This window comes from Pararge aegeria, chromosome 7 (assembly GCF_905163445.1).
Source record: "Pararge aegeria chromosome 7, ilParAegt1.1, whole genome shotgun sequence".
Lineage (NCBI taxonomy): Eukaryota > Metazoa > Arthropoda > Insecta > Lepidoptera > Nymphalidae > Pararge > Pararge aegeria.
This window is the reverse complement of record NC_053186.1, coordinates 19,078,833-19,092,651: the sequence shown is the minus strand read 5'-3', so window position 1 is coordinate 19,092,651 and position 13,819 is coordinate 19,078,833. Positions and strand designations below refer to the sequence as shown.

General features: G+C 35.4%; 1 protein-coding gene across 2 annotated transcripts in view; it reads right to left on the bottom strand.

Annotated features, from left to right (window-relative positions):
- Positions 1-6,128: 6,128 nt before the first annotated feature.
- LOC120624855 overlaps positions 6,129-13,819 on the bottom strand; it is a 284,008-nt gene continuing 276,317 nt past the window's right edge. For both annotated transcript variants that reach the window (XM_039891588.1, XM_039891589.1), the window contains one exon: positions 6,129-13,744. In XM_039891588.1, the coding sequence (XP_039747522.1) occupies positions 12,657-13,744 (1,088 nt within the window). In that variant the 3' untranslated portion in view covers positions 6,129-12,656. The remainder of the gene's footprint in view (positions 13,745-13,819) is intronic.

The following is a 13,819-nucleotide window of genomic DNA, read 5'->3' as shown; positions in this document are numbered from 1 at the left end:
ATTTTAGTTTTTCAAAAAAAGGTTTGCTTCATAATAATTAATATTTTTTTCTGAAAACGTAGTATATTTCCTCTTGAAATATAAAATTTTAAAAAAGATTTATATCTTGTTACGCCGAAAAATTATAACGTACACACGTTTTTTTGCTAAAAGACATTACAGTAAAATAAGATAATAAGATTGCCTTCTCGGACTGGGCAGCAAGGAGGGTCTAAGCTCTGCATATTTGGTATGGAGGTCTTTGCACTGATGCCTATTACAATGGTGCCAGCAGCGGCGCGCGCCAACAAGCCAACATTCGCTTTTCGTAATCTGGCTAGCGCAGTGTATACTAAGCCTATTTCAACCTAAATAACATATTATGTTTTGGTTGGACTTGACTTTCTTCAACGTAGTATAGGTAAACACAACAGCGCAACGTAACTGCACGCAAATATAGACTTCACGCCTCGCATTTAGAGTAGCTATTTCATTAACACTTTTGACGAAGAGATCTATCGACACTGTTAAGTACCTACCTCCTCAAGCCAAGTCATGTTTGTTAGATACAATAATCGATATGTATTTCCATTTAATTAGTTTTCTTTAGCGTTCGGGTAATTACGATAACGATTATTATAGCTGTTAATAATGAAAATTTGTCAATTTTTCTAAACCATATTAACCGCTTTAGGTATTCGAGTAGAAAATCGCTACTAAATTTCTATGCAATTTCGAAGCCTGGCCGTCATACAACGTGTAACAGAGTGTTGTGAAGTAATGTGGATGGATGCATAAGTATATTTCATAAGGAATGGTTACATGGTGATGTATACAATCAAAAATTAAATCAAAAGAAAGTTATTTATTTTTCCATACAAACTAATTCAAAACATTCTAAGTATTTACTTATGACAACCCTGTTAATATAAAAGACCGGCACGCGCATAGTGCCAACGCTACGCGACACCGACTATAAAGTGATGGGAGTCACATGATTTTAATTTTGCATGTGATGTTAGGGCTGTATCTGATTTCTTTATGTAAAAACTATTAGGTTTTCGGTTTCACAGATAAGTCTCAGAGACAGTATATAGTGTACCTCTGAAGCCTGTAAAATAATTTATTATAGAAGTAGTATTTTACAATACAACAGTAAGTACAAAGTCTAGATCTATGTTACACATAAGTCACTTTGAACATTATAAATCACCATTACAGTCCTTTGAAATGGTCTCACAGCGGACAGAGATCAATCTCAGGTCTCCGAGGAATTGCTCCTCGGTTTTTAGAAGGCTGATTAAATCAACTGTTAAACGAGATAGCAGTTGAAGTTAAAAAAAAAGTACACTTAATCATATCACTAATAGAAAATCAGTGATAACAACTCATTGCATGCAAGTACTTGTATGGAAAGATGTCAGAAAATGTTTTATCACAATTTGCATTTTGTTTTTGTGCAGTTAGGATTTGCACGTCATATAGAGACAAGAAATCAGATCATTTAATAGTGAAAAGCAAGAAAATTCTATCATTGAATGAGCAGTATTTAATAGCATGTTATATAATTTTAATTAGTTAACTTACAAAATAGTTTCATTATCATCAGATCAATCCATTACCAGCCAACTACAAACACGGGTCTCCTCCTACAATGAGAAGGGTCTGGGGCCACAGTCCACCACGCTGGCCCAGTGCGGATTGGTGAACTCAACACACCTTTGAAAACATAATGTAGTACCTCAGGCATGCAAGTTTCCTCATTATGTTTTCCTTCACCGATGAAGTATATGCAGATATTTTTTATTACTTAAAACGCACATAACTTTGAGTATTTAGAGGAAGTGTAGTCGAGCTCAAAATAATATAAAGAATACATATAAGTGAATACATACTAGTTTACAAAATTACAGTTTACAACGCCAAAATCACGTTCGTTGAACTGATCTTTGATTAGATGTTTAAGAACTGAGGAAGAATGCATTTAGCGATGAATTGGATTGAGAATACCTTTATCTCATCCAAATGGCATTTCTGAGATCGCAGTCTATTGTATTGCCAGTGCAAAACATTAAACAATGCTACAGCTTAATAACCTTAGGGTCGGCGTAGACCAAGTGCCATATGCGCTCACCTTTAAGCAATTTTCGCAACAACAAAAAAAACACTACGTTACTGGGACTTAAAAGCTTGAAACCATAGCTTAAATCAGTTTACTTTAAAAAAAAAACTTATTGGACAAACCAAAACAAGGTTTAATTTAAATGTTCAAATTAAACCTCATAATAATGTAATAAATCGTAACCAATATTAGAATAATTTAGAGTCTGGCACTTATATGTTAGTCAGCCTAGTTAAAGTAATAAAATGAAGTAATCTACGATAAAAAAATCTCCAGCAACGTTCTTAGTTCAACGTACAAAAGGAAATATACCTTAAAACGAACTTTACTGATAGGTAACGTAATGCCAAAAACTGCATCAAAGTCGGCGCAGTAGTTGTAATATACAAATGCACAAACATACAGACACATATCTAGTTGATTCTAACGCTCAGTGCAGTCTTTACTTGCGTGATATTTTTATTGCAGTAATATAAAGAATTGCTTTATATGAAAGCGCACAAAAAAGGAATTTTATTGCGCGATTAAAGAAAAGTGTCGCAAAGCAAAATCCTTTTGTATATGTAATACGTAATACATACGCACTGTAAAACGTAAACGGTAATATGCAAACGTACGGTACGTTTAATGCATGTTAAACTACCTTACACATAATATTATGTACAACAGTAAAACTAATAAAGCTAAACGTATATTGCAGCTTTGCATTGATTGTGGCGCTAGTAAAACAGTGCTAATTTTGTCTATAATATTGCTGGTTAGTATGACATTGTTTACCTGACACTCTATAAAAAGTTAATAACGTTCGATTTTCGCTTGTAAACTGCCTTTGTAGTTTATGAAATAAAAAATTAAACAAATAACACTTTTTATTTATGCCACTGTCCAAGAAAAGAATAAAAGTATTTTACTGTCACTGTTGTAAATTTTTGAAATGTTCTTAAAAAACACTGCATTAGTAAGTACCGCGCGGTCTGCGGTTACCCTAAAGCGATCTAGACGTTGCCCTATTAACGGGAATGATCTAGATTTCATTGTTATAGCGCCCATCTTAAGACTCCTTCGTAATTTCACCAAGTGGAAATCACTGGATGTGTATTACCAGTGGCGTGCACTGGGTTTCTTACCAGGGTATGCATACAGCAGGAAAGTTGCATAAAATGGAAAAAAATCCTCCTCTTATACGGGCTATATATAAATCTTGGTATGCAGTGCTATTGTGCATTCATGAAGTGCACGCCACTGTGTATTACGTAGTTGCCGGTCTATTTTAAAAATAGACTACCTATAGTACATTTTTCATAAGTGCTACTATTCATGGATTTGAGACTTAATGACAGGTGAGACTTTAATCAGCAGTCCAGTGTTCCAGAAACAATTTTCTTATTTTTTTATCCCTCTACAATTTAGCCCTTAACTGTAATCTCACCTGGTGGTAAGTGGTGATGCCATCTAAGATGGTAGCCGGCTAACCTGTTAGGGAGTATGGTAGTCATACCCCTCATCGGTTTCTACGTGACATCGCACCGGAACACTAAATCGCTTAGCGGCGCGTCTTTGTCGGTAGGGTGGTAACTAGCCACGGCCAAAGCCTCCTACTAGATAAGACCAGAGAAAATTCAGAAATTATAAATTCCCCAATTGTCCCTGCCGGGAATCGAAACCGGGACCTCCTACTTAAATTCACAGCGCTCACCGTTGCGCCAGGGACGTCGACAGAAGAATTCTGCTGAGTTTCTTGATGGCTTCTTTTCGGTAGAATCTGCCTTCAGAACCGGTGGTAGAGTCACTACATACAGACAGACTTGACGTTTCAAATGTGCTTATATTAGGCCCACTTGAAATAAATGAATTTTGAATTATGATTATCGTATTCCAGAATCTCAAGCCCCAGTCACTACGTATCACACATCACTACGAGTTTTGCTTAAAAGCGTTCTTCGGTTTCAAAGCCAACTAACTCAAATGAAACTCTGTCTTTTCAGCCCTTATTTAAGGTCTTGTAGGTAACTTCTTGACACGGATATGGTAAACAAAGGGAAATATCCAAACTTTTTTAGAGCTTTTATATTATGTTTTCGTTTATTACGGTTCCTTATAATCCCGTGGGAACCGTTTGTTACTCTCTATAAATTGAACTAAATCAATGCCAAATATCAAGTTGATTGATTGCTTAGTTAGGGTCGTAGACAAATACAAACAAACAAACACAATTACGCATTTATAATGGCCAAAAAAGAAGTTAAAATATATATTACCTAACCTCTAATGTTCTAAACGTTTACCATGAAATGGGGAATATGGGAAAAGTTTGTGAGCTAGCAACATTCCGCGGGTGTGAAGTGAGACGTGCGCGGAGCGTTTACAGTTTTTGGACACAATGCACTGCATGCAGTAATGGCTGAATGAGCTCTTAATTCTATGGTCGAAACATCAAAATGGACGAAGGACCAACGCCGTCGCTTCGTCCACTTTACGAGGCAAATATTGGCCTCTAAAAATCACAATGGGACTGCGTTTACGACTCTTGTATCGGGGTCATCGGTTCATCGGCGCCTACTCCTTCATTATACCCCTTAAAGGGGGTTTATAGGCTGGTCGAAGAAAGGGTCCATTTTAAGGAACAAAGGTTTAGTTTATGGGGAATTTCGTCATGGTGTGGCCATTGATGCGGGCTTATGACAATAACCTACTTGTAAAAGTTTTTTTGTTAAGCCACGTATTCACTGCTATAGATATATTTTAGAAACATGTTTTATCCACTACTGGTTAGCCCTAATTGCAATCTCACCTGGGCTTATGTGATGAAGCAGTTCTTTTTTCTGTTTTTTTTTTTATTACAAGGAAGCCCTTGACAGCATTCTCGTGTGGTGCAATATGGTAGTTATGTTCAACTCATACCCCTAATCGGATTCTACGCGACATCATACCGGAACGCTAAATCGCTAAGCGGCACGACTTTGTCGGTATGATGGTAACTAGCCACGGACGAAGCCTCCCGAACAAAACAGTCAAAGATAGTAGCTGTTTTCATAGCTGTGTTTCGGTCTGGTGCAACAAGCAGATGACCTACCTGATGGTAAGTGGAAAATCACGGCCTGCATCAACATAGCAACACTACGCAGGGAATGCCATGAGCACTTTCTGGGACGTGGGTCTATCAACCTGAGGAGTATTAGCCTCAGGTGCCTGTAATCACACCCTCAGACCGTAAAATTAAAAAAAAAAACATTTATTTCAAGTAGGCCTAATTAATAAGCACTTTTGAAACGTCAAGTCAGTCTGTTAGTAGTGACTCTACCACCGGTTCGGAAGGCAGATTCTACTGAGAAAAGCCGGCAAGAAACTCAGCAGATTGCTCTTTTCCAACATCATTTTAAAGTTTAACAATCTTTAGAATTGTTCTGTTTTGTGAGAGATGAGAGCGGAGTGGCCTGCTTCTAAGCAGCCTTGTCGTTAAGGAATTCATCAATCGCGTAGTAACCACGATTTGTTAAATGTGTTTTAATATACCTATTGTTTAAACTTAGGTAAAGGTAGATCTCTGTAGGTAGGTCGGTCTCATGTTATAAAAGCATATAACCATTCCCACAAAGGATTTCTGTTCTTCTCTCAGACGATATGCAGAAATCACTAATTTATGTCCGTTTCACAATCTTTATATATATATATTTCTTGTGTGCGTGTGTATGTCACTGAACTCCTCCTAAACGGCTGGACCGATTTGAATGAATTTTTCGGTATGCGTTTGGGTGGCACCCTGGATGGTTTAGATTCACAAATCAGCCCGACAGATGGCGCTGGGGTCCGCTAGTTAATTATAATTAATTTATGTCCGTAACACAGTATTGTATGAATGCTGCTTAGCGGCAGAAATAAGCATAGCTAGCACTTCCCCGAACCAGCTCTGTCACAAAAATATCTAAACTACTAAAAAAGATATAATCATATCGTCAGATACTTTTATCAACTACTAAAGGGCAAATAAAAGATGTGTTACTGAAATATAGCTTTAATCAGTTTTTTATAATAATAATGTTTTCATTTTATGTACATGTAGCGCTTATTACCTATATAAAAATGAATGTCTACAGTAAAAACATTGTAAAACCGTCCGTACGGACATACCGCAACAAAAATCGGGTAATATTGTGAACTTACATATTTGTTTAAGATCCCTAAGATTTACAAAATCAAAATCATAAAAAGGGTTTATTACGTAAAAAAACGTAACGTACAAAATATCTTTTTAGTGTTAGTCTTTATTAAGTAATATTTTCAATAATAAATTAAAACTATACATTGTACGTAAAATAGCTGCCGAAAATAAAAACTTAGTAAGTGCAACATTTTTTTACGCTTTCAATTATGCTATAGAAAAGTAGATATATATGTTTATTAGTATTCGAATTGGAGCACGTAACTTCAATTTCAACTACCACATATTTATAAGTAATCGTAATTTACAAACTTTTCGATACCTTAGATAGATAGCTACGTAAAATTTTTGATAGATCTGCGCAATCCCAAAGATACAAGAACTTGTTTTTATTGCCATACCATTAACCAAAATGTACGAGTACCTAACCAGAGTAAACAGAAAAAGTAGCAAATTTTAAAGCACCGAGATTCACTTACTAAGTTTTGCGATGACGCAGCCGTTATTGCATTATTGCTTTAGTAAAAAAGGATGAAACGCATTTTATCCTTTATACTAAAGTTCCCTTGATCACAAGTTCAACGCCCGGTGTCTTTTTTTATCATCATAGTTTAGCAACCGTACAGTTGGACAATGAATTTTTTTGAGAATAATATTATAATCAACCACGATAACTACAGAAGTGCAAATTATATAAGGATTTCCGTTAAAGACAATAATTATCTTACGCACTATGGGTGAACTAAGACATGAATAATTAAAACCTTTAGATTGAAATTTAATTGAATATGCTCAAGGGCGTAATTATTACATATACATTTCTATATAATAATGCCAATAATAATCCGCAACTCATTCCTCAAAAAACATCCGAGTCATACTATTGCGTTGAGTTGTAATAAGGTACGTAGTTTGGCAATTCATGTGTTTGAACGTGTAACAAATGTGATGAATTGTCCACAAAAATGTCTAACTAAAACGCACCATTTTACTATACTTGAGGACTAAATCCTAATATATATTCTGAATTGGCCGCTCGCAAGGCTGGCAACTAATTGCTGTTCTTCAATATTGAAATAGTGTAGGTTTTGAAAACCAAATTACTTACGTTAATTTGCTTTTAATGGACAATAAGATAAGACTGTTTCTAGCGTTTGGTCAGACACAATATTATAATGAATTTATTGTGACGACGATTTATTGTAAAAAAAAACTTTATGAAGGCAAAAACACGCACTACAAATACCTAAAACTGTGACAGAAATTTAAATATTTGTTGGGTTGCAAATATTTAAGCACCAAAATGGCAGCACGATTATACAACTGTACACTAGCTAAACTATGGTATTATTATCTTACTTCATATTTGCATTATACAATTGACAAAATTTGTCGTTGATTCGTGATATTTTAGTTAAAATCATTAATCTATAGGCCATGTTACAATACCCCTAATGGCTAGCTTTCAGCCACGCTTCAGGCCTTATTGCCGGTTCTTATACTCCTGAGGCCTGGATTCTATACCCATTTTTTAACGGATTCTGAAAATGCTGTAAAAAAAAATGGTTGATATTTATAAAAATTTAAACTGATATTTTTGATCATAAAGTCTGTTGCGCACTGTCGATCGGCGACTGTTTTTTTCGCAAGTCGCCTGTTTTAGGTCGACTGTTATCCAGCATAATATAGCTTAAAAGGCTACTTTTCGCTCTAAAGCTTAGCCCAGATTAAAATGTTCATAGCGTAAAATATTTATTCGGAACTTTTGATATCGCATGTGGCTTGTTGTTTGGGAGGACAAAAATCCACTTAAGCTTTTTAAACGAGTTTTTTTAAATAAAATTGACATTTTACTTAAAGTTTTAAGGCGAAATACATTTTTCTACCGTATAAAACAATTTACGTCAATAATAAAAATAAAAATTATTAAAATCATTTATCTATAGTAACGCGAAAAACAAAGATCACAAGTTGCGACATGAAACCATTACAAACTCATTACAAACTTTTTTTTCTTAGAATGAAGGTAGTTCCATGTAAAGTCGATAAAATTGTGCAATCAAAACGCACCTTATTCACTGTACTTAACGACTAAAATAGTTAGCACGATCAGGAAAGTAAAATACAATATACAAAGTGATTAATTTTGTACTCAAAAGTACATTGGAATAAAAAAGTAATAAATAACTTTAAAACGTAATATAAAAAATAAGCACCAGCAACTTACAATGTTACAAAAAACATACAAATAGTGTCACTAGTGTAAGTCGATGTGCACCAAACATTTTTTTTTAACTATAATGATTAAATTGCGTAACTTAGTTTTGAAATGTAACATTGATTTTCAACAGAAAATGGGTTTTGGTATTTTAAAAGGCCTCGACGAAGATATAAAATTTCAAATTTCAGTTTTAAAAAAAAATTACGAAAATAATACTTGATCACATAAGTGGCTTCAATATTTGTTAAATTTGGTTTCATAATTTTGAGCCTTACCTAAATACCTTCTAAAATAAAAAACTCTTAACAAATTGTACGGAATTGTAGAGGTACAAAACTCAAAAGCCGGAAGTAGTAAGAAATAAGATAAAAGCCCATTTACCGGTTGACGCAAGTTAAATAGTAAAATAAAGTTCACCAAGTTGACGGTCCTTAGTATCTATAAAAAACTTTGAATAGATACAAGGTAAAAAAGATTTCGTAGATTTTGGAAATATTTTTTTATCTGTCCTACTATAACTATTAAAGTTTTCATCCGTAGAATATTTATATAGATTTATGTACATTTTAATTGGATTCTTTAGCTACACTACATCAATATTCAATGTCAACTTGGTGCAAATCGACTAAAATTTACAGCGATTAAACTTTAGGAACTATATTTCCTTATTGACAATTGAAAATATACAATTCATACGATCGGTTTATTTAGAAAATAATCTCATAATTTTAATACAGATACATTTGTTAAGGCTTAACACTGGCTACATTACTCATCCGATTATGTCGCTTTTTAAATTCATATTATACTAATACAGTAAGGCAAAAGAATGGTCACCTGTATAAATAAAACTTAAGAGTGGTCGCTCAAACGCTCGTTGATAGAAACGCGAGATCCCTCTAACAATAGCCGCATCTTTGATTAAGGTCGCGTGTTCGCATGATTTTAAAGTATATACATTTTAATGTTTTATCGCTTTGGCAATCGATAAAGAAGGATTTTACGAATATCGCTAAAGGGACAAGTAGCCAATGCATGGGCCGTTTTAAGATTTCAGGGGTTTGATAAAAGGAGTTTTATACTTTTCAGTTAAACCCTTTTTAAAGTAGCCCCTTTGCGTCTTTTTATAATTTTAAATCATTAAACATGGTTGGGTAAACAATAAACAGTCTTAAAACAAACTAACAACTAAAATAATGTTAACTTAGAGAAGAGAAGTTAAATATTTTAGTAGCGTGAGTGGATGATGTCAATTCTCGTACATTGCAGTTTCAGAATTTCGAGTCGAATCTTAAACCAACCACATAATCTCTATCCAATACATCTTAATTTTGAATATCCAGAGATATTTCACTGTTTTAGTCCAGTCATTTGGTAGTCCTATATAGAAAGTTTATCAGTTTTATTATTTGAAATATTTATACATATTTTGCTGTTGGCCCGTTTCGAACCTTCGTAGCTTTAGTTTTTAAGTTTACGATTGTGGTTATCGCCATCATATCACTATCATGCACACAATTTGGATGTAATTTACGCATAAAGTGCTATTTATCTAGGAGCCTACTTCTTCTTTGGTTTAATGGCTTTTTATATGAATAAAGATATATTTGACTTTGACATTTATATTGACCTGGAACCATTTTTGAAAAATGGCACCCAACAATTTTTTTTTTTAATAAATAGTTATGGTATTATATAGTCAAAATTGCAGTCCACCTGAGTAGTTTTGGAGACTAGCGAGATAAGTTAACCAGGGCACAGGTCTCGTCTCTCATAGGAGATCTTTAAAGCTAAGACCCTCCAAAGTAGGCTTACTTAGGGTTTACTGATAATAACCATCGGGTTTGAAGGCTAAAAACACTTTCCAATACATGAGGTAATTATTACGATAAGATATTGATATTCCTTCAATTTTATTTCACTCAAGATAAACAGACAGTTAATCTCTGTTTTGAGTACCAAATGACTGACATATGTTGCGAAATCTATAGGCATGCTAACAGAGTGGTTCGGTTCGAAATCACGATATGTTCGAAAGTGCAATATGCGTAAATTTATTTGCGGATGAAAGAGCCGTTTCCAATAAACGCTTTATAGAAACTATTGACACGATCAATAGTCGAAAAGCCAACCCTTTCTAACCCTTTCTGACCCTCTCGTATAATCAAAAGGTTAGTAGATTCAATAAAATCTGTTTAGTTGATCTCACACTGCTGGAAGACTCGCGAGAGGTAAACGCTACGTTTATCTAAAAAAAAGTATATATATGAAACAGAAAAGTTATATGCGTGTATTTGCGGTTCTTTGTTACAATTATTTACCTGCAAAATAAGCCCGATTTAAGGTGGAGTTTTTTTGGTGTACATACCTGTATTTCTAGTGGTAAAGGTTTTAATTTCTGTTACAGTGTTTTGTATCAATTCCACATATTGCTTTAAGTCAGGCTTTAAAATATTCAGTATTGGTCGGTTAATACAATCGTATTTTTACTGCAAGTCCACTAGCACCACCAATTTTGCGCTTTTTTGTTACTATCATAATATGTGTCTCATTTCCTAGTCAACTTGCGATATATTGTGTTTACGGTAAATAGGAGTCGTGCTGAAAAAGTTTGTTCTCGCAGGGGTTTTACTATTGTTTTATTACTTGTTTTCTTCAGTTACTACGTCACGTAGACATCGGTTAGGGTAAACCAATACATCACTTTCATGTTTCGCACGCTTTCATCTCAGACTACATCATTATGTACCTCCGGATGAGAACTTGTCATCGAATAAAACGATTATAAGTATAAGTATTTTAGATTTTCAGAAGTTAACTTATTCTCTTTTAATTCAAGTTAAAACAGAAAGGGCAATGGAAAGTCACCATATAATCCTGCATGTAAATTCCTAAAATCAATCCTCATATTTATAAAATCACAACAATCGCGCCGCGCTAATAAAGCTTAAAAAAACGATATAGTAATAAAACTGTTACTATATCGTTTTTAAAGCTTTATTGAACGTCCTACAAGTGTTTTAGCTATATAGCTATTTAACATCTCTGATAGCGTTTTATCTCCCATTGCTAATTGGAAAGTAACCGCAAAAGAAAGTTAATCACCTCTAGCGGCTCTTGCGGCAGTCTGCGATCAACTATTATTGGAAATGTGTCTCTGAATTGTGAGACGTGGAATTAATGCGATACAGGAATGTCGAATGCGAGAACAAATTTAGAATAATCAGTCTTGAAAATCGATGAACAGATGCCTTATGATTGGCGAGCGAAGAGTAGTCTACCACCACTGTCCTACCATTACCACAAAGAATAAATACTTATTATAGTTATGTAACGTCGTGTACAGTTTTGCAAACGTTAACGGTATGATTCTGCTGGTAAACGCAGACAGTAGCTGCAAACCGCACGCGACACTGGTTTGTATGAATCTATATTTTATTAATTCCGAGCGTGATAAGAGTTTAGTAATAAATAATTTTCCTGAACCTGAACTGACCTGACAACTTTGTTTAACATAATCAGAATCCGCTATATTTTATTTACTTCTTTCTTTGAACAATTTTTTTAACTAACATTGACTTTAGACGACTTCCAGTCCGGTTTTTATTTACAGTCGAAACAAAGCATAACACCATAAAACTTGTAGTTGCTTCAACAAGTTGGTTGTAACTGTGATTTTATCTCACCTTTAGAATAATCTCTAGTATATGATTCAATGAAGTTTCAGATTAAGAAAACCTTATTTTTACTGAAATTCATTTGATCTGCCGTCGGCAATACACGTGTTTGTATACAATTGTTTGTGCTTGTATCACACTATAGAATTAATTTTGTACAGATTCATACAAACCCGTAATGTCATTAGCGGTCTGCAGTTTACTTCTGCGGTTGCCGCCAGCTGTCTGCAGCCGACACAAGAATAATACCTTAAAACATAATCATGGCTTCTTACACTAACAGTATACTTATATTAAGATTGCGAAATGGTCCATAATGTACTTGTATTGTAGTAAAAAATCTAGCACAAGTTATTTACACGAGCACCGCAAAATAATGATCCGATTGCACTCCGCATCGTCCACACTGATATCACTTCACTGAGACGTGGTCACTACAGGCTCATTGGCACTTTGTTCATTTAGTCCGTTGGGATCAATGACCTCATTGAGGAATTGCTACACTTCCGTCCCGTCCTCTCCTTCGTCTTCAAAGAGTGGTTCGGTGGCACTTACTTCGGTACTAGGCTTTTTTTTAGGTTTAGGAGGCGGTCTCGGTGGGATTTTACCACTTCTCCCCATAGTACCGGATTGATTTAACGATGCGTTGCTTTCATTTTTCCTCGGATCATCTTTGGATGGAGAACTTACTTCATTCTGTTCACTTCTAGGATTTCGCCTCAGTGAGCCTGTCTCCGGCTTTCCTCTACGATTTAATGTATTATTGTCAGAAATCTGTGATTGTGCGTCTCCGTTCCTATTATCCATGATATTGGCCAATTGTTTTCTTGTTTCCGGTTGGGGAGTAGAAGTACTTTTTGCTGTCCAGCTCATTCTGGGATTTACCGGTTCTTGTGGACCTGGTGTAGAGAGCTGATTGGATATTTGAGAGCTGATGCTGTTTCTAGTTGGTGTAAATGGAGGCGGTACGGGAGACGGTGCTGGCTCCAGTTCTTCTATGGGAGCGTAATACACTGGATGTGGAGGGTAAACAGCTGTGGGTGTTGCTGGTAAAGGTCTATTTCTCATTGGAGAAAACTGTTGTTCCAACCCCGCCTTGTTTAGTGAAAGAACTGAGCTGCCATCTGCAGTAGTCCTTAGACCCAAGTTATCATATAAAGGTTCCTGTGCTTCAGCGCTAGGTAAAATCGCCGTGCTAGCTGTGCTTGACCAGGAGGGAACTCTTGGCCTCCTTGGTATTGTTACATATCCTTGTCTTGGAGTAACTACTGGTGGTGTAATCGGCGCCGTGAATGGAGATTGAGACCGAGAATAAGGTAGAGTTCTAAAGAGGTTTTGATTGTTCGTCATGCCATAAATGGGAGAATGGATTGGGCTGACTGGATTGATTTGCAGTCTGCTGGTGTCTGGAACTGTGGACGCGTTACTCGCTGCTGGAGAGATTTGGGCAGCTCTTGCTGGAAATGAGAGCAGATCAGGTGGATATGCTCGGCCGTCTGTACGCCCGTATTCTGCATTGAGTGCGTCCTGCGACCTCTGTGTTTGTAAGTCGAATCCAATCGACCGTTTTTCATCGTCATTGTGAGCTGAAAGAAAATAAATAAATATCATGGTACTGATATATATCATCAGATATAAAAATTTCAAAACAATGAAGCCTT